At 40.9% G+C, this 27,737-nt stretch overlaps 1 protein-coding gene across 1 annotated transcript; it reads left to right on the top strand.

The window, feature by feature from the left end:
- LOC131592795 (tyrosine 3-monooxygenase-like) lies at window positions 1-27,737 on the top strand. The gene is made up of 12 exons (XM_058864576.1): window positions 1-174; window positions 1,052-1,226; window positions 3,159-3,247; window positions 5,376-5,443; window positions 6,618-6,668; window positions 10,257-10,402; window positions 14,892-15,027; window positions 15,662-15,731; window positions 17,443-17,499; window positions 20,439-20,534; window positions 25,857-25,990; window positions 27,578-27,737. Exons 1-12 carry the CDS (start codon window positions 1-3, stop codon window positions 27,735-27,737), a joined length of 1,356 nt encoding a protein of 451 aa, XP_058720559.1.

Genomic DNA, 27,737 nt, shown 5'->3' with positions numbered 1-27,737 from the left:
ATGTCAGGCCCAAAAGAAGAGGCCAACAAGGAGGAGATGTGCAGTGCAGAATCATCAAACAGTCAAGGCAGCCTGGACTCCAACAGGGAGGATGACAGAGCTTCTCTCATCCTGACCCTCACTCTCTGCAATGTGAGGAAGATTGAGCTCTCTAAGGCAGCCCAAGTCTTTGAGGTACAGACCTCAATATCCCCTTCCTTTGCTGAGCCCTCTCTTCTGTCCCTACTGCCTTCATGTCTCTCAGTCTGCATCTCTCCTCCTCCTCTCACCCCTCTCCTGCTCCCTGCCTGACTTACACCCCATGCTGCCTCCCCCCTTTCTCCTGAGGAAAGTCTCCTTGTCCTGGTTTGGCTCCAGCTGCTCAGAGAGGTTTTCTGGTCTCATGGCCGAGAGGGAGAGTGCTCTGGAGGGAGGCAGCATCTTCTTTCAGAAGAATCACCATTTCATGCAAGGGCTGTTTAGAGCAGATACCAATCCGCTGCTTCTTTCTAGCAGTTGTGGTGGCTGGCATTTCAAGCACTCAGACTGTGGGGATGTTAGAAGCCAGTGAATCTGGCAGGAGATACAAAGACTTATAAGAGCTGTGAACCTCATAGGCATTATGTAGCCTGGGCACTTGAAGTCCCCCTACCAGGTGCTCACTCTTATCTGGGAAAATGAATAACTCTAAAGTATTGTATTTGTAACTTATTTTTTGCAATTATTTAGTGATTATGGTGCTATTTTGCATCAATAGATCTGCTTTCATTCTGGCAGGGTTTTAAGTTACCCAGCCACTCATTTGCTCTTTCTGCACAGATTAAATTCTACAGTCAACAGTATCTCATCTTTCATCTCCTTCTTTCTCTACCCAATGCTATAGTGTTTAGCCTTCAGCTCTGTCTGCATTTTAGCTCTTTGTAAACCAGACATTATTTGGCTTCATTGCTTAACATGCTCTTCTAGTTAATATCTCAGTCATCTTTTAAAGACATTGCAGAAATGTATCTAGACTTACCTGGATTTTCAGTCTTTGGAGAAGCTTCATCATATCAACACTTGGCTCTTGCAGGTGTTTGCAACTCAAATCTATCACTTTGAAACTCGTGGAGCCAAAAAGCCCAAGAACTCTGTGGATGATCTTGACATTTTTGTTGAATGTGAAGTTCACAGCGCTGAGGTTGGTATCCTTATCACCTCCTTAAAGAGAGTAGCAAAGGATGTGAAAACCAGCAGAGAAGACAAAGGTAAGAAATACATGTATCTCTTAGTGCAGTTCTTTTGGAGCAACTTTTTTAGTTTTAGCTTCAGCTTCATAATAATAATAATAATAATAATTCAATTTGGAAAGCCAGTGAGTGTGCATTCATTGTTTGTCTCTGCATGGCTGCTTCCCATTGCCATTGGTGCAGAAAGAGAGGCACTTCATCATAGCCAGTGGAACTGAGGTGAGAAGTGTTCCAGCAAAGAGGGAGGTGAGAAGGATACAGCAGCAGAACAAAGCTGAGAAGGAACTAAAAACTCCTCAAAGACAGGAAGATTGTGTGCTGAAAGCTGTGCAGATAGTTTCAGGACAAACACAGAAGCAGACAGGTATTTCTCCTGTTTTCAGGCAGGAACGGGTGAATACAGCTGTTAGAGACCTTTAATACAATCCTGAGGATGACAGAGGAGAAGGCTGAGGGTCCAGCTCACAGGCTGAGTTCTCTGAATACAGAATTGCCATGGGATTTCCCTCCCTTGACAAGGCCAGACAGATATTCCCAGAGCACTTTTAACTTACACAGTCCTGTTTGGGCACCTTTAGGTGTTGTTTGAAATTCACTGTCAGGCTAACAGGGAGAGGCAGCTCTCCCACTGTTCTCAGGAACTGTGGGCATATCAAAAGGGCATCACTATTATCAGGGAAACTGGAGACACAAAGAGGGGTTTGGAGCTGGAGAAGCATTTCTGTAGGATTTCCTTGGGATTTGGGAGGTTTCAGATGTGCCAGGATTTGGAACTACAATAAAAACAAAGGACTGTTAAAAGAAGGTGTGTTAATATGTTTTTTTTTCTGTAGGGAATAGGCAAAATGTGTATGGGGACACATTGGGGCAGCTGTGATCAGGTACAGGTTTTGAGGGGATATGGCAATAGACAGCAGGAAAGGTACCTTGCATGCAGAACCACTGGTACAGCCAGAGACAAAGGCTCAGAAAAAAGCTCTGGGTGCACATAAGGCATCTGTCAGACTGGTATTTCTTACTACTTATCACAGAACTGGTTGTAATGTATGAAAACCCTATAATTTCCCCAGCATCTGTGGGTATTTTTAGATTTGTACTCTCTAAACTTGATGTGCTTGGATGTAATACAATACAGCAAAAGTTAAATTTACCATTCCATACAGAGATGTTTGATGTCTTGTCCAGTATGAGATTAAGGTGACCCCAAATGGATCTTTCTGAGTTGTAACACAGGAATTCTGATTATAGCATCAGTCTGACCTTGGAAATCAATATCAACTTTGTGGTTTTCCAGCATTTATTTTTTAATTAATTTCTCATAAATGCTGGCATTTAAATTAATATGATCACATTTTATTTTAATTTTAGTCACTGGAAAAGCTTCCCACTTCATGAGAAGGAAGGTGTTTGGAATTATAGCTAAACAATAATGTTGTTGGAAAAAAAATTACTCAGAAGGAAAAAACTTGAAGATTCCTTTTCACCTCTTTGGTTTCTAGAGACTTCAGAAATTTCATGTTTTCCTTTTAAAATATTGTTTCACTTTTAAAGGTATGAAAATGTAAGACTGCTTTTTAGGCAAGATCAAAATATATTCTTAAATCCAAAATGTAGAAATAAATTTGCTGTCCTGTGTCAAACAGAGAGCATATTTGATCTAAAAAATTATTTTTGCCTTTAGAATTTGTTTCTACTAATTAAAACTGAGAGATTATCACAGCAAGTCAATTTCAAGTCAATTAAAATTATCTAATTTTTCATGTAATGTGCCATTTTGGTTAGGAAATAAGTCAACTACTGAGATATATGACAATTATGGTAACATGTAGATATGAACATTCTTAAGTATTGACGAAAAGTAAGTTTGTAATCTTTAGCACAGCTTTTATTTTCTCTGCCTTCTAAAATGTATTTGATTTTCTCTCACTGAACTCTCTGTTTTCTTTCCAGTGCCCTGGTTTCCCAGAAAAATTCAGGATCTGGACAAGTGTCATCATCTGATCACTAAATATGATCCCAGTTTGGACCACGGTCACCCAGTAAGTTTAACATTACTGTTATTTCCTCTTTAGAAGACAAACTCTGTAGGGAGATTGTTGTAAGGGAAACTTCAGGAGTAAAGAAATACTCATGAAAGAAGAGGAAAAAAGCACAGGGGCAGATAAAAGCTCATCATCAGTGGAATTAGGGACTGTGTGAGTCCCTGCAGGAATGGACCACAAGAAGGGTTTTACTGTAACAGCTTTATGTGTGCACTCTTAGCCATGCCCTAAGCACAGACTCTAGGAGAGGGGAAGAAAAATGCACTGTGGAGTCCTGCTCTAGTGATGATAGTAAGGCAAAGTCCTGGGAACAAAAAACAAACAATCAAACACCCGTTTCTCATCAAAGTTTCCCAGCTTTAGTACAGATGAGATGTGAGCTAGGCACAGACACAGAAGGGATCCAAAGAGCTTTTTGTCACTTGACAAGGCAGGTCACAGAAGTATTTTATTCTGTCAAGCATCACACAGAAGGGATGCATGCAAAGGAAAAAAAGAAGGCATACTTTGCTCTGAGGAATGCAGTGAAGATGTAGATGTGTGCCAACAGAACCTACAAGAACATTTTTGTCGTTCCCTCCTCTACATGTCTAAATTCTATTTAGTCCCTTTCATTAACCTACACCCTGTTTTGTTGTGAGCTGCATACAGTTCTGTGTAATACAAAACAGACCTTTCCATGTCTTTAAGTCTATCTTCTATTTTTTGAGAATCACTGATTCAACTATAACGCTCTAGGAGAGCTTCATATCCTCCTTAACCAGGACATCTTTCATTCTTCCTTACTTATTTCTGATACAAACCATCCAAGTGTTTGTAATTTTCCTGAGCTAACTCTTAGGCTGTTTCTCATTAGATAAATGAACAGACATAGGGAATTATTTGAACTTAAGTTCCCCTCATCCTTTGCCAAATAGAAGGTGTGAGCACTGAAGAGGTTGAGAGAAAGCAGCAGTGGTGCTGAGTTACTGGAGTATTGAGTGGGGATAAATCTAAATTGAAGAATGTAGAGCAATTTAGAAATACCTAACAAGTCGAAAACAAGTTACCTCAGGCACTGCACATCACTTGTCTGTGGCAGGAGGGAGCACAGCATGGGCTGATTTACCAGGCTTCTGAGCAGAGCTCAAAAATGGGGGGGATGGAGGAAAGCACAAAAGAAGCTGATTTGCAGGTAGCTCAGCAAAGATTTTGCATGTACATTTCCTACCAAATAGACCCTTTGGGTTGTTTATCTCCACACTTTCCATTTATCTCCACACTTTCCATTTGTTCTTTACTGTCCAAAACAATCAAGCTGATGTCACTGTGGCACTGATTTCTGGGCTACCCTGTCACTGGCTGCAGGTCCCCCAGCAGGCTCCTGCAGCACAGAGGGTGGGTACAGAGCCCACAGGGACAAAGCTGAGATGTCACAGCATCTGCGTGAATCTGGCCCAACAGCTCTTCGTGGGCTTTTCATGGACTTATTACAGCCACTGACAAGCAAGGGTGGCACCTGAATGAACATGTTATCCACAGCACACGACAAAATAAACATTCTCTCAGGATCCAGCCCTTTCCTCAGAGGCATACACACAACACTCATTAACTGCAGGGTTACTGGTATTATTGCTACACTAAAAATTATGTGAATAAACCTAAGGGACAGATTTGGCTTCTAGTGTACAAAGTGGTTCCAGTAAATTCTGAATATTTTAGGATAATAAATACTTGTACAGTGATGCTGATCAACGCTGTTTTCTGAGTTATATTACCACACAGTTCCAGATTTAAGTTTTAATTCCTTTTATGAATGATGTAAAATTAAAAAGAATGTGATTCCATGTCTGTATGCATATTTAATAGGTGGCAAAGCCTGCTTGAAGTTTAAATTCGGGTAGAAACAGAAGGAGCAGAAAGAAAACACTGGTTTCAGTAGGCAAACTTCCCCTTTAAATAGATACCACTGAGTCTCTCTTTATCACAATGTATAATAAATGGGCAGCAAGAATTGGGTGGGGAGCCTGTACTTCCCACAGATCCAGTGGTAGTTCTGATGGTTTCTGTGTATGCCCACAGACCTCACTGTTACATTAATTTACCTTAATGTAAAACTTTTTTTCCTGATTATTTTCTAACCCAGGGATACTCTGACCTGGAGTATAACAAACGGAGGGCATTCTTTGCCGACCTGGCCTTTAATTACAGAGCGTAAGTACAAGGCTGCTGAAGGGAAAGTTTAATGGTCCACGTGTGCTTCCATGTGCAAGAAATGTCAGAGATGTGATATTTTTGTCAATGTATCTGTGGGGCCACTTTTGAGACAACAAATTTCAGCCACAAAAGCTTTCACTCCATATGAAATAGACTTTCGTGGTGACACAGCAAATACATTTTATGACAAAATCTTAAGATTGCATTCACATATCCCAACCCAGTGCTGGATTTTGTTTTAGCAGAAGTGATTGCAGTATGACCCTTTGTTTCAATTTTCAAGTTCCTTTAAGGACTCAGTCCTGAGCTGAGGCTAATCTTTTTCAAGGAAATTTGAAGAACAATGTTTATGAACGTATTTTCGACAGTGGAAAGTGATTTATTATTTTTGTTATTTGCTTTTTTAAATGTCTCTGTCCATGCACACTAACTACCTAAAAACGTAAAAAGCTCTCAGTTCTTGTGTAAGTGATGGAAAATGTTTCCTTATGTGTAAACCTTCACCAGAACTGCACTGCTTTCTGATAGGGTAAATCAAAGGTATAGGTACCACTGGTCGTTGATTATCAACTGCAATGTGAAGTCTCCAAAGTTTAGTGAGACTTCTGAATAGAGTTTTCTCTCCTCCATCAAGTATGAGAGTCAGCACAGCTCAGAACTGCCCAAGAGCAGAACTGAACTGACTCAGAGCTACAGAAGAAGCAGCAGTGAGGAGAAAAGACCACCCATCAGAGAATCAGTGCTAACCACGCGATGAACGCCTGGGCAGCGAACTCTCTGCTCCTGGGTTTATGAAAGCTTCCCAGTGATGGTACTGTGCTGATCACATCCTCCAGGGAGGGCCCCTCCAGGCACACAATGTGTGATGCTTGCTAGATTGCCTTCAGCAGAGGTGATGGCGAGCCTGGAGGTCTCTTATTCCATCTGTGAGCCAGAGCACAGATCCTGTTCTTACACAGCCCTCTGTTTCCTCCCCACATTGTAACAGAAGAGAGAACACCCACATTAGAGCCAACCAAGACAAATAGACAGTTCATTATTTATTATTTTGCTGTTTCTATTTTCATTGAGGCAAAAATTCATGGTGCAGGCAGAAAAAAAAAAACCCAAAAAAACTTGGAAACTGAACTTGAAATCTTGAGACGTGTCATATTTCTTCTCTTCATTACAGAGGAGATCCTTTACCTCACATTGAGTACACAGCACAGGAAACAGCAACTTGGTGAGTTTGGTACTTATCCATTCCATAGCAGTCCCAGGAAAGACTGGCCATGTGAGACAGCTATAACCTTTTAAAAATTTAATAATTGATGAATAATTTAAAAATTATTCCCCCCTCCCCCCCCCCCCCCATTTTACTCTTTGGTTAAATGTCATCTTTTGGTCATTTTTTTTGCAGAAAGCCATTCTCAGGGCTGGTCTTAACTATTCAATTCCTAGAGCAAAATGCATTTTCCTGACTATCTCCCTGCCTGCAGATCCCATCAGGATACTAGAAACCAGAAAATACCTGGACCCTATAGAATAACTTCTTCTAACTCATCTCTAATACACCATAGCTACGGTGCTGGCAGAAATACCACATTTTCAAATGTGTTACCAGGAGAAAATGCCCACTCACAGGACAGAGATTTGCTCAGAGGATATGGCTAATTCAGTACTCACAGGACAGAGGAGCCTTGCTTGCTCTCCTTCAAGTATTCATTGCTTTTAACATGAATATGTGTCATTTTCTCAAACTGAAGGTAGAGGAGATTTTTAAATACCCTTCTAACATACATTATTTACACTGTAAAAAGGCCTTAGATATCATGTTAAATGATGATAAGTTACTTTTGCAAGGGTGCAGCATTGCTTTGTTTCTCCTGAAGATCTGCCACTCAAAAAAAAATCCCAAAATATCCCAAAACCCCCCAAAAAAACCCCAAAACCCCACAAATGAATTAAACAAAATTAATTCAATTCAAAGTATTTTTTTAAACATTATGTGAAGCATGTATCAGATTTGAAAGAGAGCAGAGTTCTAACTTCAAATCCCTCTGTTTCCACTGCCTCCCACTAACTTTAAAACATATCAGTAAGGAGCAGTAATTTCACATTTGTGTGATACTGCAAAGCATTAATATGTCCAAATGTCTCAAGTAAGAGCATAGTCCTGGGATTGTGCAAGGTGCTGCCACATGTGCACGTAAGAGAGAGTCTTTGTTCAGAAATTTAAATGGAAAGAAAGCCTAAAGCTGGGGGAAAGGAAGAAGGAAGACCACGTTTTCTAGCTGTGCAATTGAAAACTCTAGAACTTTAGTATTTTGCCCTAAATCACATGCAAAGTTTATTCCAATGCCAGGATTTAAATCCATAAAAGTAGATGTCTCATGCCAGAACCTCAATCACACTGCCATCCCATCTCTTTCAATACTTACTTTATTTTAAATAGAATCTACTGTGCCACAGAAATCCATGACCACATAAAAATCTTGCATCCAGCTCATCCAGGAGGACACGTTTTTATTAAGCTCAAATAGGTTTTTATAGCATCTTTCAATAGTCAGAGATTGATGGTCAGTGTCATGCTCTTGATTACTACCACCAGCCAACAATCTTGGCATGGGATGTCGTGTGGGAATGTCATATTTAAGAAAATTTAATTTTGTGTTCTTTCCTGTTTTTCTCTTTTGTGGCCAACCTTCGTCATTCCAGCTCTTCTCCACCTAGAATTAGATCCATTATGGCAACAGAATAGGTTTTTAAAGGAGTATCTTCCCATTTCCCTAAACAGCCAACCCCAGGTTGTCTTGTTATGTAAAACTGTTTCCAAAATTAGTCTTCCCAATTGTTATCACAGCCTCCTGAGGCTGTGCCCTGAGGTCAGCTGCTACAGCACAACTTAACTGAGCACTGTGCAGTTGCAGGGGAAATTTGCAGCACAGACTAAATTCCCTTGGTGTCACTCTGAGGAGTTGTTGGATGCCTTCAGTTTGCAGCAACATGGTTGTAAAAATGAAAACCAAGCCAGCCAAGAAATATGACTTTCAGAAAACAGAGGGTACAGATCATCTGAGCTTTTGTTTTCAAAATGACATCTTGGAAAGAAGGCCCTGAAACTAAGTAGTCAGAGATGCCACATGGGTAAAAGCTGTGTAAAAAAAATGGAGAATTCAGCAGAAAATTATAGGGATGCACCTGTCACATCTTCCTAATGAAACTGAATAGTGCCATTTTTTTTTTCCTGAACAATAAGGAAATTTACGTAAAATGAGGTTAGAATGCCTTTAAAGTCTTTCAAGCATCTGGCTCCATCTTTTTTTAGGATGCTCCTTTCTAGAGTATTTAATAAAGTGTGCTTCCAGCAGTTCTTTCATAGCTGCTTTTCTCTTGACTTTGGAGAGTGTACTTAGATGATTGTCTTTGAGGAACACTTAGCTTTGGATAATTCATCACTGGTCTCTGGGACTGCTTGCATTTCTGTGGTAGCCAATGTTTGGACACTCAGCAGAATGACACTTTGATAAAAGAGAACATATGTGCAGAAGTGTAAACAAGCCTGCTCTCTCTAGGCTCCAGTCTGGGCATGGACCCTGTCCTGGTTCAAATCCCACGCAGCCCCACTGAAGTCAGTAGTATTCTATGAGGAAATGAGCCAGGGCAACACTTGAATGCTAGTCCTCCTCATTTTTTCCTAATTCCTCCATGGAAAAGGCCCAGTCTCCCGTGGCTTTTGCAATAGTGACAGCAGCCACTGTTTCCCTCTGTTCTTGTAACTTTTTTTTCCTCCTAAGGTTTTCCTCCCCCGCTCCATTCTGGTTCATTACTCCCACACTGTGGAAGACATTCGTACAAATAAGGAGCCATTACCAGGGACTGGCTATCATCTCCATAGCAACAACAGCATCACAGAAAAGAGAATAAATATAATAATAATAGTGAAAAATAAAAATAAAACTTACAAAACCAGTGAAAGATCATTTCCTGTACCCAGCATTTCCAAGAATGATCTCAATTTTCATAAAACAATGTTTATAAAGTTGTTAACACCCTAGGGCCATGTCTGAACAAAAATAACCATTTCTATAAGGTTCTTTGCCATCCTATTACTACTCACTTATTTTGCAAGAGCTAAATATATTCCAAACCACAACTCTAAATCCAAACACCATCAAGTTTGTGAGAAACTTAAAGTTTGTGCCCAAATCAGGTTACATATATTATTTTCAGCTGGTGTCTTTTTGTGTACTGGGATAAATGCTTCAAGAAGCTGGCAAATCTTTCAAACACATAGACCATGCCAGGCATTTCTGAACTGCAAAAATACAACCTCTTCACCTGTCCAGACATTACTCTTTAGTAACAGAAAAGGTGCTTTTTCCAGAGGTTTTAAGAGGCAAATCTAGGCTAGGCTTCAGGGTGGAAAAGGAGGGACCAGCATTTCAAGTTGTACCCCAGCATAGAAAGGAGGGGAATACCTGATTCATTCCATTCTTAAACTGAACAAGAGAATATCCCAGACTCAGCTCTCTCCCTGGGATTTCCCTGATGCCTCCAACACCCTTAGAAAGAAAGTGCCTAATCAAGAAACACTTCTGTCCCAGAATTAGAGTTCTGTAACATTAAAGGACACCTTCTGAAGGAAAAGTGGAACAAAAAGCTGTAATGATTTGCTACATCCAGCCAGCACCAGCTTTCAAGTGCCAGGTGTCCCAAGCTTATACCATGATGTATGCTGGGGGTTTACCTCTCTCTGTGGATCTGTAGATGGTACAAATAAGCACTGTTTTATTGAGGTGTCTCATGCTGTCCTGTTTTTGATTTTCAGGAGAGAAGTCTACAGGAAGCTGAGGAGCCTTTACCCTACTCACGCCTGTACACAGTATCTGGATGCTTTCCAGCAGCTCGAGAAACACTGTGGCTACCGAGAGGATAACATCCCTCAGCTTCAGGATGTCTCCAGGTTTTTAAAAGGTCAGCCATTATAAGCCATGGTTTATTCTAGGGCTCCCTGCATATGTTTGTGCACCACAAACCATTTCCTAGGGAGCAGGCTGGTGAGCAGAGCTGATGAGCTGTAGTAGATCCTTCACACACAGAGAGATGTCACACGGAACGCTCATGTCAGGCACATCCAGGGACCAAGCTGTAAGTTTGTGTCTGCTCTGTGAGGGGCTGCAGCTGGTGTGGCACTAACCAGCTAATCCCAGTACTAGCAGCACTACAGTCACAGCAGACCCTGCTCAGCACCACTTCCACACAGCCTTTCTATGGGTTTGGCTCTGTTTTATGCTTTGATAGCCATGCTGACAATAAAACCCAAACACAGGTACCTGGTACCTCTCGAGTACACTTTTTTCCTGATCCACCAAGCACGATGGGGATGTGTGCTAGAGAAATGATATCCAGGAGATCCTGCTTATCAATCTGCAGTCGCCTTGAAACAGCTCTGCTTCTTTCTGTCTGCGTCGTACCACTTGTCACACCAAACTTTTTGGTGCCTACCTCGTGGCTGACAGGAGAGCACAAGGACTGTGGTGCTGGTCCTTAGAGGCACAAAGAGGTGACCTTAGAAAAAGGACACACAGGTTTGCTAGGCTGACCTGTTAGCTGGGGGATGACTAGCAAGGAGCAGGAGAGGAAGAGAGCCTGCATAATTTTTATGAAGCCACAGGCTGCATGGATTCCCAAGGCCATGTGCTTTCCGTAAACCACCTGATTATCAAGAATTACTAAAGAAAGGTGATCTGTAAAGCCTCCTCCTCAGTGAAAAAATGTGCCAGAGAGAGGACATTATTATAATAAATAATTATTATTGTTTATTAAATAAACAATGAAAAATATGGCTTAAATATAAATAAATTGTATCAAAATAAAATACTCAGGAAATCAAGTTTTCTAAGACTTTGGCCTTTCTCATGAAGATAAAGTTGCTTGATGACAAGGTTTTTATTGCACATGTAGTGTAAGGGAAGGGAGGGTTGCCATGTGAAAATCGTCTTCCATGAACACCACTGCATCCAGCTGTGGGAATTTTTCTGTGTAGGCATTATGTATCTTCTCATGTATTCCCACTTCTAGTCAACCACCCATCTTACTCTTATAATAACCCTATATATATATATATACATTATACATTATACATTATACATTATACATATTATATATTATTATATATATAATATATTATATATATATAGGGTTATAATAACCCTATATATATCCCTCTTATAATAACTGGGCTGATAATTACTTTTTGTCTTGAAGTAGTTGATCTCATTTAATTTACACTCTAGCTGACAGCAGGGAGCTCTAGGAATTGTGATTCTGACTTGACTATCACAGATATTCATATCCTTTAAGTGAATCAGGTGATTTCAAAGTGGGAGAATTTAGGATAATGTAAGACTGTCCTGCCATAATTCTATTTGTATTGCTCCTGTTAGTTGACAGGATTTAATTGCCTGGAGTCTGCTCACTTCCTTGATAGGCTCTGGTTCTAAATTTTCTCTGTGTCATAAACAAAACAAAACAAAGTAAACAGCAGCTCTGAAAAACCTGCCAACAATGTTTGGAAAGACATCCTCTGTGAGTTTTAACTCATTTACTATAAACACAAGGTGTCTACTATAAGATAATTGTATGAACTAACTGGGAACGAATATCAAGCATTTCAGAGACATTTAATTCCATTCTGAAATGGAAAGCTAAGGAAAATGTTGAATAGTTCCTGGGAGCAGTGATCCTACCCTCATAAAACTGCAGATTAAAATTGGATTATTTTAGCCTACAGGTTATGCATGACTGAAACAGAATTTTTTCAGAAGAGCTGTGTTAAGAGCTAGACACAATTAAGTGTGAGGAAACAATTTTAGTCCTATTATATTAGTCTTTGAATGGATATCTTGGCTTGCTTTCCTCTAACAAGGTAATTTCACTATGCAGAATTCTTTCTAGAATAGCATGAAAACTGACATCATTGCAAGGCCCAAACTCAGTCTGAGTCAGAAACATCTGCAAGGTCTAAAATCTGACCAAAAGTTAAAGCATGTTGTTAAGGGCATTGTCCAAACTCCTCTCAAATGCTGTTAGGCTTTGAAAATTGGTCATTTCCAATTCTCTAGGGGGCCTGTTCCAGTGTTTGACCACCCTCTCAGTAAAGAAATGCTTCTGAATATCTACTCTGAACCTCACCTTGTACAGCTCTGAAAAATAATAAAACATAGGAGGCACAGAGAGAGAGACAGGGATAACCTGGAAAGAAAGTGATCATGTTAAAACCAGCCCACACAGCCAGATAAACTTCCATCTTCTCTTTAACTTAGCAGTATCTGTGAACATGAGAAAGCAATTCCTTTTGATTCAGTCTATTTGTCTGTTGTTAGCTATTAGACTGGTTTGAAGAGATATGAACTGTTCTTCATGAATATTTCATAATTACTTAAAGGGAATGAAGAGGTTAACAGTGTGATTATTTACACATGACAAGTGTTTTTCTAAAGGGTTAACTAGAGGAACCTAGGCACATCTTTCTTTCTAGGAAAGATGTTTGGATTTAGGCAGTAATTGTGCTCCACAGCTGGAAGAAATTACAGCCAGTGAACTCAAGCAAACTCACACTACAATGCACAGGCTGCCTGTATACACCGGGTTTTAGGCCAAGAATTAAGCCTTGCAGATCACTTTAGGTCAACTGCTCAAGACCTTCTCTGCAATGCACTTTGATTTCCCAGATCTTTGGGCAGCAGGTCCAACCAGCCACACCCCCAATTCTCTACTGATTGCTGGTTTTATTGTGCAGTCATGAACTAGAAGTTCAGATTTTGCAGATATTACCTTCAGCAGATCACTTTTTCCTAGGGCTTTTCGAGGCAACTCTCCAAGTCTGTTCCATCAGCAGACTGTCTGATTCACTGGCCTCTATTTAAAAGGACATCTCAGGGAACACAAGCTGTAATTTTAATTTTCCCTCCTTCTCCTCCAACATGGATGCTAAAGCTATATAAATTCCCCTAGACTCTTTCGTAGTCCTTCCAAGACTGAATTACTAAGGTCTTGGTTTTCAATATATTTTTCAGCTAGTGCAATTTTCACTTCACTCAGAATTCAGCCCAAAGATCACCAGATTCTGAAATTTTTATATTCTTCTGGACTGGATCAGAAAATAGATAAAGGTAGATACATAATCTCCATAGGGTTTTTTTTTAATTGTTCATTTTTGAGGCAGTTCTGAACTAATTACCTTTGAATTTGAGTGGAGCAATAGAAGAAATTGTGACAAATGCCCACCATCTAGTCCATCACAATGTCATAAAGAAGCACTCCTTGCTGTCCTCTCTTTCCTATATTTCTTTATATATTTTGTCACTTTTTTGAATTTTTTTCTTTTTTTCTTTCTCTGGGTGTTTTGTTTTGCTTTTTAATGAAAAAAGTACTGATAGCCTGACAGAGTAAGACAAGAAATTCTGGAAGAAACATGAAAAAACAGATCAAAACAAATCTTGAAAATGGCTTAGTTTCTGGGTGGGATTTTTTGTTTGTTTGTTTGTTTGCACAAAAAAGGGAAAGAAAAGGTTATAGGCTTCATGACACAATAGAATATGGATAAATAATTGAGAATAAAGCCATTTCTGACTTTTTTTTTAAATGCAGTATTATGCTTTAAAGAAGATGAGATGTCATTTATGGGAGCTGAGAATGCAGCACATTTTGAATATAGAACTTCAAAAATATTATCATTGGCTCACTTTGAAAGCAGTGATTTTGAATTTTCTTAGCTTTACAGACCACCAACATGTTTCCCATGGAAATGTAGTGTGAGTTCTATTGACCACCAGACTGGTTTTTTGTTTTATTTTTTGGTTGTCTCTCAGAGTCTTTTTTTGGTAATTCAGGGTGCTCTGGGGTAACACTGGCTGTACAAACTGAAATCACAGTGCAAAAGTGTTGCATTCTTACTGTCCTCTTTCATGGACTTGTGCAAAGCAAAACGCCTATGATCACATCACTGAGAGGCTTTGGAGTGAGTTCTAGACAAACAAAATGGTAAAAAAAAAGAAAAAAATAAGGAAAAACAGAAAAGAAACCAGATGCAGGTTCTGTTCCCTGCTTGATCATAAGGACCACGTGTGACCTCAGACACACCACTGTCATGTGAAACACAGATTAATTGTGTGTATATGTGCAAAAATGGGCACTGAGGTGGGCAGTACCCCCACACCTTGGGACATTGCTATGTGAATGCACACAGGATGGATGGATGGGTGATTCCATGTTGCAGGAACTGGTCCTGTACCAGCACAGGGGCACATCAACAATGATAAGCCAAGGTGTGCCTGCGGTGCCTGGTGGAGGGAACTATTCCAACAGAGCAGGAAGGATCCCTGAAACTACTTAGCTAAGGTAAATGTGCTGTGTAGTTAACCCTAGAAACAGCTGAATTTGGTGTCCCTTCCCTCTGCAGAGAGAACAGGTTTCCAGCTGAGACCAGCTGCAGGACTGCTGTCTGCTCGTGACTTCCTTGCCAGCCTGGCATTTCGTGTCTTCCAGTGCACACAGTATATAAGGCATTTCTCTTCTCCTATGCATTCCCCAGAACCGTAAGTTTGATGCCCTAATTCCATCCTTCTGAATGTGTTTGGGATCATTCTCTTGGGACTGGCCCTGGACTTCCATCCAGTAGTCCACAGAATGAAACAATTTGAGAAACTGGTAGCCGGAGAGTTAGAAGGGGAAGTCATGCATGAGAGGGTGTGGTTCTCTGTCTCTTGCAAAGTTGTCTGGGGAAGGAAAAGACTGAAGAATATCTGGTTTAATCTTTTCATCCTGCCTTCAGTTACCATCTGCTGGAGTTTGATTTCCTGCTGTGAAACTCTCCCAGTAAGTGCTGGCCAGACAACAGCAATTACATTTCATGAGAAATTACAAGTTCACACAGACGCTTTTGTTGTATGCTGGGACAAAACAGGGACCTTTCAAAGATGTTGTGACATAGAAGCTTAGTGCCCATGCCATCCCAAGGAGACAATAGACAAGGTGGCAGGGGGAAGCTGGCTGCCTGTGGCCCAAGGGAACGCTCTGATCCTTGCAGAGCCAGGCGAGGTGTGGAGGCAGCCACTGGAGCAGCACTCACACCAGCTCCCTTTGGGGTCTAGTGGCTAAAGTCCTTCACAGGAATTCTTGAAAGGCAGGAAAGGAAGCCTTTAATAAACAAGAAGGTCACTTATTTTCCAGAGACTGCTGCCATGAGTTGTTGGGTCATGTTCCCATGCTGGCTGACAGGGAGTTTGCCCAGTTCTCACAGGTAAGAACATTTTCTGCTGGCTCTTTAACCACCTGCTGTGGACAGCAGGCCAAAGGTGCCTCAAATACACACAGCTCACCATGAAATGCAATTCTGAGACTGGATTGTGCCTGAGTCACGACCTCCAGGCATGGTGGGCTAGCAGCAACCTGGGTTTCCTCCAAGGGAGTGGTAGCACTGCTCCCTACAGACACAGTGTGAAAGGAAGGGCAGGCAGAGCTTGTGGGACTTCTCTGTGGGAGGGCAGTGTCACTCTGGAGAAGGATGCCTCTGTGGGGCTGGAGTCTGAGCTCTGCTGACCGAGCTCCCCTGGCTTCCTGTCCTACAGCACATGAACCTACACAGCACCAGCTGCTGAGCCTCCAAGCTGGTTCTGTCTCTGGATGTATGTTCTTGTCTCACAACAGACCTTAATTGTGTCCATCACCATGTCATTCATCAGAGTTGTTTTTCCCTTTACAACTCACCAGATTCTCACAGCATTGCTCACACTGGTGAGGAGGCTTCAAAAAGCAAACAGAGCTCCTTTGTACAATAAGGGGCTGTTTAGTACGAGCAGTCAGTGTCAGACCCAGCTGAACTCAGTGACCTCTCATAATTAAAGACTCCAGAACTACGAATGTTCCTGAAAACCATAGCAGGGGGAAGAAGATATCTCATTGTCCAGGCTTATCAATCAGTGGACAGTGTGGAAACTGATGATAAGATCAGAGGGGTAACATGATGTAGGTATCAACATGATGTAAAGATGAAAATATCTTTAAAAGAAAATCAGTTCACCTCATATGATGTAGTTTCCAGTTTTGTTATGTAGTTGTCCAGTTTTTGAATACATGCCAGTAACCATATTGATCATAAATATTGGTTATTAACAGAATCAGAAGAGCAGTACTTTAAGTATCCTAGTCATATATAATTTATTCTGGAAGAAACAAGTTCAGTTCAATGCTGGAACTTGAGACACATTAGAAAAAAAGAGATTACAGCATCTTCAAAGCTTCCAATTTTCTTTTTTTCCTATCAATAACACAGACTATACAACATGAGATCACATTCAGTGAATTTTCACACTTCACTTTTTTGTCCCCAGAAAGTATTTTCACAGTTGAAATTCACCCCATGAACATTCTTTTTCGCTCCATTCAATATGAGACGATGAATGGCGAAAATGCCCTAATTCTGTTTGTTTGTTGCATGATATGGCTCCTGGGATAGCAAAGAAGAGACATCTACAGATTCCTATTGTGAGAGTAACATTTAACAGGGAGAACAGATGAAAGTGATCATCCCTGATCCCTAACAGAATCACCCCTGCACAGATCTGACTCTCTCATAAGGGCTGTCAGAGTGAGGGACAGAAAGGTAATGGCAAAGATAAAACCCACCTTTGCTGTCCTTCCTTCTCATGCCCTCCTGTAAATTTTTGCCTGGTGTAGATAGCCCAGCATTAAGACAAGAGATGGTTAATTTTACACAGAGAACACTGAGGATTAAACACTCATCTAATGTGGCTCCCAGTGGTATGTAGCTGGGGGCCAGGGAGAGGTAGGCATCCTGGAAGCCATGGAAGGTCATTTTGGGTGACAAAAACAATGAATAGTTCATGCTATTCATGCTAGAAATGATGTGGCCCTCCCCCTTCCCCTCTTTCTCTCCCTTGGGCTGAATAATCACACTAGTGTAACACTGTCTGCTTGCTTACTTGCTTTAGGATATTGGACTGGCTTCTCTTGGATCATCTGAAGAGGAGATTGAGAAACTGGCCACAGTAAGTACAGATGGCCGTTTAATATTGGAGTCAAAGTCCAAACGATTCACTGCATATCCCTTGCTGTGCAGGGAAGGCTCGTTTTGTGTCTCAGATTGAGTGCAGAAACAGGAGCATCAGCAGGATTGTCTCTTCTCCATAGGTTAGGAAGGTGCTGGAGCAGGGACTGGATTCCCTCTGGGGAGCTCAGAATGGTGTGATTCCATCAGGAAATGCTTACACTTCTTTATTTTATAAGAATATATTTCTTGAGCTGAGTTTTTACAATTTCAGACACAGGATGGTCCCAACTCACATTCCAGATTCACCTAAACACTAGATACCCAGTGGGATACCCGTATTTTCTCCTACACAAGGTGCAGGGAACCATCAGAATTTCGTTCATCCCATATTCATTAACCTCGCCAAATAGGTGAACATGTAAAAGCAATTTGAGAGCAGGTACTGCCACTCAGTTCTGTGTCACTAGGCTGCCTGCAATCGTCAAAACAATTTGTACAGCCCATTACTGCCATCTTAGCTTGTTCTTGAAAGTTGTCTGGAGGCCAGGTGATGTTTTTTTTCCGATAATGGCAACCATTTACCAGTCTTGATGACTTTTTCAGAGGAGGAGAGGAGACGTACCCTCACCGAGTGAGACTCATTTAGTACAGGTAGTGAATGAGAGGAGAATGTCACTCCTGAAGTTCCCAATCCACAGTCCCACTCAGGAAGGAGGTTGTGGCTCACCTAAAATCCATCTGCACTTATCCACCCTTGGGTTAGGACTAAGTAAGACTACCATTATTTTTGAAGAATGCTACAAGTGCTGAATCCTTTATAACTTTGTCCAGGTCCTGGGCTGGTGATGTGAGGAGACAGTGGCAGTGACAGTCCACATTTCCTCTTCTACTATCTGGGTCTAGAGAGGCTAGAGTGAGATTAAGATACATGCCTTTTCTAGGTTTAAAAAATTCTAAGTCCCAGAGAGCCATTTTATATCATTCCCCAAGTCTTGGTGAGATTGGGTTAAGGCCTGTGGTTTAAAAAGCGTTCTTCTGCAGGCAGCTCTTCCTGATCCCCAGCTGAATAGGCCTAGACAAGAGATAGGGTTAAAGTCAGTAGAAAAATGGGTGTCATGTTTGAAACTTTCTTTGTATCATCTAGGATTTGGGGAGGTAGAACAAGGACACCTTTTTAAAGGGTTCCCTGCCATTCAGGGTCTGTGAGAATACAATCTTGTAAGTGTCGTTCAAGTATTCTGAACAGCAAACCTATTCTGGATTAAAATCCCAGTATTCAAATGTTTAATATTTATATACCTAATCTAGCCTGAGTTCCTTTTCTAAGAAGTGAAAATAGAGAAGAACCTGAACTGTATTCCTTATCCTGACATGACAATCTAACACAATTTCTGTGTTTATCTCTGGAAGTCCCTGTCATTCTCTGTTCTTCATAAAAATAATTTTGGTAACTAACTTAGAAGTTTCTTTAAGAAACCTCTAAATTTTTTGTTGCTATGGTCTAAAACATTTGTAAGACAAATTTTGAAATGCCATTATTTCATTCAGGCCCTTGACTTCTCTAAGCAGGTGGATCCATGCAGATGGGAAACTGCCAGTGTCCTTGTCATCCAGAGTGCCACTAATACATTTTTTGTACTCTGTTGAAACAGTGAGAGCTTAAAAGAACCTCACTAACCAAAAGCCAAATACAGGATATCTTAAGAAACTAAAAAGAATTCCTCCTCCTCCAATGTCTCATTTTGCAGTCAAAAAAGCCTCCTGCAAAATGAGAAAATACTCAAAAGACTTTTCACTGTGAAATAATAAGAATCAAGATTATTAACAGAATATAAACACATAATTATGTGCTGAACTGTAGAGAAAGCAACTCAGGATTCTGCAAAAGGAAATGGCATGTTATTTCTTCAGTGATAAATCTGAAGGCTGAAACCAAGTCATCATAATGAGAAAGTGTTTGAGGGAGGGTGTGAGAAAGAAAGATAATTTATGAAAATCGATGGAATAATACAGAGCTCTCCATAGTTTTACAAATTGCTTATGGTTCTTTAAGCAGGGTCCTGAAGATGCCATACCCATGAAGCCAAGGTCTGTCCCTGTGTATGAGGCAGAAAAGTGCTCTGTGTCTCTAAAGGAACCTTGAAGAGTTGTGAAAAAAAGCCATATTCTTGAAATGCCTCATTTACCATATTTACCATGTTTTCCCTTTGCTCAATGCCTATCCAGCTGCTCAGGACATCAGGCTGCGTCCAGGACTTGTCCATTTCCTCAGATTTTATAATAAGGGAAGCACTAAGAGTTTGCCAGAGCCAAGAGTTGCTTTCATCCACTGTTGTCCAGCAGATAAAGGAAGTAGGGTCCTAAGTATGTTTTTATCACAAGAAAAGCCCAGAGAAATGTATCTTTGTTTGCTGCTGGAGCATGACTAACATATAATTGGCACAATATGGAAAAAGGCGTTCTTCAATTCTTCTGAGTGAGATCATACAGACAAAGAAGGAGGGAAACTCTCCTTTCAAGTACCTTTCCAAAGGTCTTGAACCCTCTGTCAGGATCTACTTGTCCTTCTGGGGGCTGTGGGTGGAAATCTGTCAGCTTCCACTGACTACGGTGACGCTCTGGGTAAGAAGTTGCAGGGTAATTTGTCACATCTTTCAAAGAAAGAAAAGTTTATGACTTTATTTACCCATGTATTATCATTCAAAATTTTATTGTTTTTTTTCCAAGTGGGACAACAAGTTTTGAAAAAATACATGTTATGTTTAGTGTGCATTATATGCTCCGGGGAAAAAATAATTTTCTTAAAATATGCAACTATAAAATTTGAAGATACAAAGATATTAAGGAATGAGGATAAAAGAAAATTAAAGGAACGATGAGAAGCTTAAAAATTCCTGCTACTTCAGACTTTTTTTCACAAGTTCCTCTTATTCCCAGCTTTACTGGTTCACTGTGGAGTTTGGCCTCTGCAAGCAAAATGGATTGATCAAAGCTTATGGGGCAGGACTGCTTTCATCTTATGGGGAGCTGATGGTATGTGTCAAATGCATAGTATTTAAAGATTCCTATAATCCAATATCCTGAACTCTGGTAAAAGCAAACTGTGTTTTTCTACAAAAATTAATATGATTTGAAATTCAAATTTTTCTTTTACAAGGAAATAATTCTCCCTTCACAGAAGCTACAGAGTAGGGGAAAAGCTACTGTGGTATTGTACCTGTATTTCATCTAAGGAGACAAAATGCAGTGAAAGCAACCATCCCATTAAATATCAGATTTACTTCTTCCTGCTTCTGCCAGTAGTAATGCAGCTGAGTTTGACACAAAACTCACGTTCCTTTCTGAATTACTCGCTAGAGGGCAATATTATGCCTATTATGAGCTTGGCTCTTTTGTCCATGCTATTGACATTCACACACATATGAACCAGAAAGGCACTGATTGACTGGACCAAATGAAGTGCAAAGAAACTGGAAATAGCACGGACACTGACAGAAAGAAATTGCTTTAGTATTTTTCATTCCTAAATACATTTCAAAACTAATGTCAGCTCCGGTTTTACATAGATCAAAATCTGCGAGCACAGGTTTCATACAGCCTTGCTTAGGCAGATTAACTGTAGAAAGAGGACTTGTACACTTTTACAGAAAATAGGATTTCCCTCCTTTTGACCAAACAGCTGATAGGAGAGATATTGGTTTTCCTTAATTTTGAACAGCACTGATGCAGGTGATCACTTTTTATTTGCAAAAGCCCTAAACTGGTATCAGTAGGGCTCAAATGCTTCAAGCTGCGCAGATATTGGATGACATTTATAATTGGTAAGAGCCAAAGGAAAATATATACTACTCTTTTCAAGCATTTTTATAAACCAAAACCTTTTTTTAAATTTTTTTTTTCATGGGAGATATATTTTAAGCTTAACACATAAACTCAGCAGCCTAACAGCCAGATACATAATACATTCACACAGAATTTTTTCTGAATTAGCATAGCTTGGACTCCCAGAACTGGAGATAGTTGGGTTGTCATGACAATAAACATTTTAAAAAACTCTCCCAGTTGTGTACAGGTCAACTCACTTCCCAGTCAATTGACAGGAGGGGAAAAAAACAACATTTTGATGTATCTCAAGGCATTGTAGGAGTCCCTCCAGAAGGACAGCTGAAATTAACACACAGAAAGGGGAACCTTCCCAGATATCAACCTTCACTTTTACCACTTGCTGAGTTTAGCATTGTCTTTCCTCACAACACCTGCAATTTCTGAGATTTTTGTGAGGTTACTCTGTGGAGAGCTTTCTCTCTTGATAAGCTGAAAGCTCTGATGTTCATTAGCCCTCTAGAGGAACTAACATCACCTCCTTTCTACATAGCAGCCTGATCTTGGCCTGATTGCTTATCGACTCCACACTATTCACTGCTGAAGCTACTGTTTATCTGGGAATCTTTCAGTACTTCTTATATTCACTGACAACAAACAGGAAATGTAAACTTGTTTTCGTTTATGCAGTAAAACCAGAAATGTCCAGTCAAAGCACAATTCAAGGCAACATTTATTCTACTCTGCCTGGCTTAATATTTTATGGTTTTAAATCAAGTTCATTTGCATGCTAAGCAGCATAATAAAAGGCAGAGGTAATCATATTGCTGATATTTATGTAGCTTTTATAGCACTATGCAAGACAAAGTCTATCTGATGTGTTTACCCCCTTTTTCTGTTTAAGTTTGGCTCAAATGAAGGTGAAAATCTGATCAGAAATGCTCCCTTTTGGTGTCTGGAGTAAAGTGCACCAGACTTGTACACTCTCTCCTCTATTTCTACTCTTTTCTTCCTCAGACACCAACAAGCTCTTCTGCTTTTGGTTAAAACCATAGGTGAGGACAGCTTGTGTACAAAACTGTCCTATATACAATAAAAAAGTACAACTGCATCTCAAACTCCCTACCTCTGAGGCTGAGAGTGGAAGTCCTAACTGTTCCTGAGCTGATAAATGGCAGTTTCTTGTCATTACTTTTATCACTGGTAATTGCTGGGTAAAGCTACTGGATACACTTTTGATAGAGCTGGGGCTACCTCTGTGTTTATCCATCATATTACTGAAAATGCATGCAGGAGTGATAGCATTTATATTCAACTGGTAATGAATAGGATTATCCCCCTTTCAGCATGTTCACCTTAAAGCACCTAGGTTGGAAGATGGGCAAGCAATTAACCAGCAGTTCTGCTGTGCACCCAGCAGAATCCCTTTGTGAGCTCTGCAAGTTCCTCACTGTGCATCTTCTGGAACAGTGGCTTAGTGATTCTGTGAGCTTCACCTTGAGCTCCTGAAACTTGCTGTACACCAGTTAATTATATCCATGAACTTAAGTGCTGAAGTTTCCTTCTTTAGCTGACTGTTTTCATCTCATTGAATTTTATTGAGAACAGAATTGAAATATAGAAATATTTCCATTTATTCATTCTAGTCTGCCTGAGCATCTGACTCTAACTTCAGTATAGGCTCTGGCAGCATGGGTAAAGAGGTGAGGTTCAGTACCTAAGCACCTGTTAGCAAATTGCAAACCTGTGGCAGCTGCTTCTTTTACAGCTGAAGAGAGAAAGTATGTGTAGTGCAGTGCCTGTTTCATAGAAGGGATTTTTATTTTTTTTAAAATAAAGCAGTGTCTAGACAGATCTGTTAGAGAAGATGAACACTGGAAGACAGTGAGGCTCATGGTAGACTTCAGTTTATTGCTCTAGATAGGTTTTGCTGCTGCTCGGCAGAAAGCCATTATCCAACCTAATAATTATCTGCCAGTCTTCTCAGAGGGCCCAGACACAGACTTCGGCATGGACCTCCCAGACTTGATTCCCTATCATTTAGCTGATCAACATATTTGGCACAGGCAGTGAAGTTTTGGCATTTTGTTGGCAGTGAATATAGCAAATGCTGTAGGAATCTCACTGCGGGTCATGTGTTGAAGGAGACAGACTGCAGCAGCCTGGGCAAGGGAGGGGTTTCCTTGTACCTGAAGGCTTCTAGGCCAGGAGTAGCAGAATGATTCAGTCACCAAGGAGGGAATAAGGGCATGAGTTACTGAGGTTAGATGGCTGGCTACAAGAAGATAACAACTCACCAGCAGGGGAGGGCAAGCAGCAGTCATCCAGCTTGTTATATGAGAACTTAGCATCAGCAAGAAGCCTGGGAACATCCCTGGACTGCAGCCTGGACTGCCTGTCTGTGGGTGTGTGACTGTAACCAAGGGAACCACATCCTGACTATGAAATCTTCAAAACATTTCCCTTCTCTCCACAGCACCCACTCTTACCAGTTTGATCCCAGCTTCAGGTAGATAATTTCTGTGGATGAGTTGATGCTGCCCAAACTCAGGGCATAATCTGAGGGAAAGGCAGAGGATGAGAGGTAGAGCTTGACACACTCTTGCACTTGAACCCCTGTTATCTAACAAAGAATTTAGTAACAGCACCTCGGTATCAGAAGGCTAACCATCCCTGAGTCTAAAGTGAGCAGTTGTAATGGGTGTATGACTGCTGGCCAAACTTGCCTCCTCTGAACTGTAAGAATTCCTCCCCAAAAGCTCTCAGTATTGCACTGTTTATTTCACTATATTCTGTCAGCTGTTCTACATTATCCCAAATGCTTCTTCTGTTAACACTCAGCTGGACTCTGTCCTACATACTGTAAAATCTTATGGCTCATACCGCATTTCTGGCAACACTCAGTGCTACATATGCTTTTCTTGCAGCACACCCAGTACTTAACTTGTAGAGGCCTTTAAGGCCATCCGGTTTCAAGCTGAACTTCCACTGAAATCAATGGGATTTCAGTTCTGCTTCAACACTGACAGTATAGTGGGACCCCTGTCAGGTTTTGAGTTACTGAAATCTTTTCCCATTAGTTCCCCAGAGCTTCTAAGATTCTAAGAGCAGCCTCATGTTTGTGTACACCAACCATCTTAGATTGTATGAGTGCTATCCAAGGTTTACTCTTCAATTACACACTGCAAATGAAGAGCAAGAAAAACACCGTCTTTTGTATATTCTTGGGGGGTTTTGGTTTTTTGGGTTTTTTTTTTGGTTTGTTTTCTTTAAAGCCTGGTATTTAATTCTGCACCAGTTCATTGAAATGTCTAAATATGTGCTTAAGAGTACTGTCTGAATTTTTCCAGCTAGCAGATTGAACTGAAAGTCTTGAGCAGCATCACCCACTCTTACCAGTTATTTACAAGTAATACTCTGAGAGCTGACATTTGGATTACAAAATGGTGAAGGGAGCCTTCTGAAGACTGGGGAAGAGGAGAGAAAGGGAAAGAGGCAGACCTCAGAGAAGGGTGGGTACTAAAAGACTGTCCCTAGGTGAATGGGGCCCACTGTCCAGTCTGAAGGTGGAAAAAAGGGTCTCAGCATTGATGGGATGCATTCCTTTTTCCTTTTGGTTTGTACCCAGGACACTTCACCAACCTGGCCAGCTGGAGGCCCAACCAGCTTTTAGGCACATCCGTGATACAGTTTGAATGTCAGTGGGGCTGAGCTAGGTTTAAAGTACCTCACCTGGGTTTCAGGGGCAGACAAAGTGTTTGGGAACTCACTTTAAGCCTAAGCAGAGCTGCCTTCCCAGGACTTTGTGCAGGTGCCAGACTGGTGGCTGGTTTAAAGGGCGTTTCCAGTATATGTAAACAAATGATATAGATGTACTTATGGACTGCAGTGTGGACAGAAATGACTTCTATAAGCCTCCTGTTTTCCTGGGGGGGACAATGTAAAAGAACTGGAGAAGAACATATAGAAGAACCTCTGTGGGTTCCAAAATATGAACGTGCACATGCAGTACGGTGTTCATTTATATCTTGGACTTCAGGGAAGATTTTAGGCTGCTATACTGACCCGGGAGCTGTGCATAAAATACCAGAAGCATTCTGTCTTCTGTTCTTTGTTGCAGCAGGAAGCATGACATTTGTGACATGGGCTAGGGGACTTTAATCCTAGACAGGTCTGCAAAACTTCTCTGATACTACTTGAAAAAAAGCAGCATGATTTTTTTTTTCTGGGTATTTATATTTTGGGGGGTGGCATAGACTTTCCCCTCCCTGTCTGAGAACATAGCTGTGCTATCCAGTTGTACATCACTGTCATACAGGAAATACATATTTCTTTTTTCTTTTTTTTTTTAATCTTAAATACTTATTACTTGGTTTATTAACTGCTAATTATGAAAAACTGTTCTGACCTATAAAGGAACAGGACTTTATATTACCCCTAACTACTCACCAAAGAGAATTTCACAGCCCAGCAGGGACTAATTCTTTCTCTGTTCATTCACCTGCTCCAACCGGTATTGTTCCTGCTACAAAGTATGCTTTGTCAAACAAGCCAGAGTACAAGCTTTTTGATCCAGAAGTGGCTGCAGTTCACCCCTATCAGGATCAAGCCTTCCAGCCTGTCTATTTCGTAGCAGAAAATCTGGAAGATGCCAAGGTCAAGCTTCAGTAAGTAAAGAGTTTATGGGTATTTTCGTTGAGGGGGGCACACTGGGTTGATCCTTAATCTCAAATGCATCTATTACTATTGCAACAACCATGCCAGGCTATCTTGCTGCATCTGCATAGTGGCTTTTGTATGAGAAAAGTTAAGCAAGAGCTTGTGTATCTCAGAAAAGGTTCACAGAAATTCAGAATTTGTTTTTGCTATGCCCTGTCCCATGCTTCATCTTAAAAATGCCTCATTTTAGCACCTTCTGAAGCAGATTCTGTAACTGAACTGTAAGAGTGCAATCCCACCCTTTGTTCTAGTCCATACAAACAGATCGTGAAGAACTGATTTACCCAAGGTCACATGGAAATTTTATGGCAGTCGCTGGAATTAACATGGATCAGCAGGGGGCTTAAAAACAAAATTGCCTTTCTCCTCTGATTATATCTTTACAAGAATCCAGAATCAGCATTCAGGGGGCAATCTAATTTCTACAAAGTAGCTGTCTGCAAATAACATTATTTTAAGTTAGCTTGAGATGTTTCTAAACACATTTCCTTAACTGTGTGATGTTGTGCAGTAAGGATCCTTTTTTTTTTTTTTTTTTTTATTTTTTTTTTTTTAAGTAAGCAGGGTTTAAATTCTGGCCTTCATCTCCAACAGTTAGAACAACATGAACAATTCTGGCTGGAGGCAGGATGTTGGTTGTGGAGCTACTGGGGAAGCATGTAGGAGCTGAAATGAGGAATTTATTAGAGGAAGAGAACCTGAGCCAGACTTTTCCTTACTCTCCCCACCTCTTCCCCAGAAGCACTGTTTGCTGGGGCTATAACCACGGCTAATTAAGCTCCTCATCTTAAATCTGAATGCTCACATTAAATTTTTAATATGTGTAAAAGCACAGGTGAGAACTCACTGGCAGAAGAGAGAGGACTTGCCAAGCATTTGACTCAGGCAAACCTGCAAAGAACGTACGAGGACAAGGAATACACCACTCAGGCATGAAGCTTTTTCATACATTTTTTTCAAGACAGTTGCACAGCCAAGGCTGCTCAAAATAACTGAAGGCACAAGAATCTGTCAGCACGGAAAACATAAGGCAACATCAGTACAGGGGGTTCCTACCAGCGGGTACTTAATGGAAATATTGTCAAAAATGGCAAGCAGTCATGTTTTTTCTTTTAATAGAGACAGAAAAATAGCCCAGGATGCCTAGTATCAACAGGTTTTTAGAATATTACACAGAAAGAGCTGCTCCAGGTTATTTCTTGGAAGTGAAGGCGGCAGACATGCTGTGCTCCTGCATTCCTCAGCTTGTGGTTGTAATAACTCTGAATTGTGTGAACGCAGAGCTGTGAGAGCACAGACGGGCCTCAGCCAGCCAGGCTGAGATGAGGCTCTGCAGATCTTTGGGGCTGCAAGTGGTTCAGCCGTGGGCAGGATGTGCTGCACCAGGCAAGGCTCAGGAGAAGCAGTGAGGAGGTGTCACAGCATCCTCTGCTCCCCAGTAAGGCCGTGACTACACCCTGAGAAATGAGGTCCTGTGGGTTTGGCACTTAAGGAAATGCCTTTTGAACTGGAAGCTCTGTCCTGTCTCCCCACAGGAGTTATGCAATGAAGATCAAGAAGCCTTTTGCTCTGCACTATGACCCCTTCACCGGCAGCACTGAGGTTTTGAACTCACTGCAGAAAGTCAAGAGGGCACTCCACCAGATAAAAGAGGAACTGAAAAACTTCTGCTTGGCCCTTGAAAACCTCTCATAA

Source organism: Poecile atricapillus, chromosome Z, assembly GCF_030490865.1.
Source record: "Poecile atricapillus isolate bPoeAtr1 chromosome Z, bPoeAtr1.hap1, whole genome shotgun sequence".
NCBI lineage: Eukaryota > Metazoa > Chordata > Aves > Passeriformes > Paridae > Poecile > Poecile atricapillus.
Note: the sequence above shows the minus strand (reverse complement) of the source record. Positions and strands in the feature narration are given on the sequence as shown.

Excerpts from the sequence above, each read along its gene's own strand:
- LOC131592795 (XM_058864576.1), top strand. The coding sequence starts at position 1 with ATGTCAGGCCCAAAAGAAGAGGCCAACAAGGAGGAGATGTGCAGTGCA. Across the intron at positions 17,500-20,438 it reads AGATTGAGAAACTGGCCACA|CTTTACTGGTTCACTGTGGA; the intron begins GTAAGTACAGAT and ends TCTTATTCCCAG. Across the intron at positions 25,991-27,577 it reads GATGCCAAGGTCAAGCTTCA|GAGTTATGCAATGAAGATCA; the intron begins GTAAGTAAAGAG and ends GTCTCCCCACAG.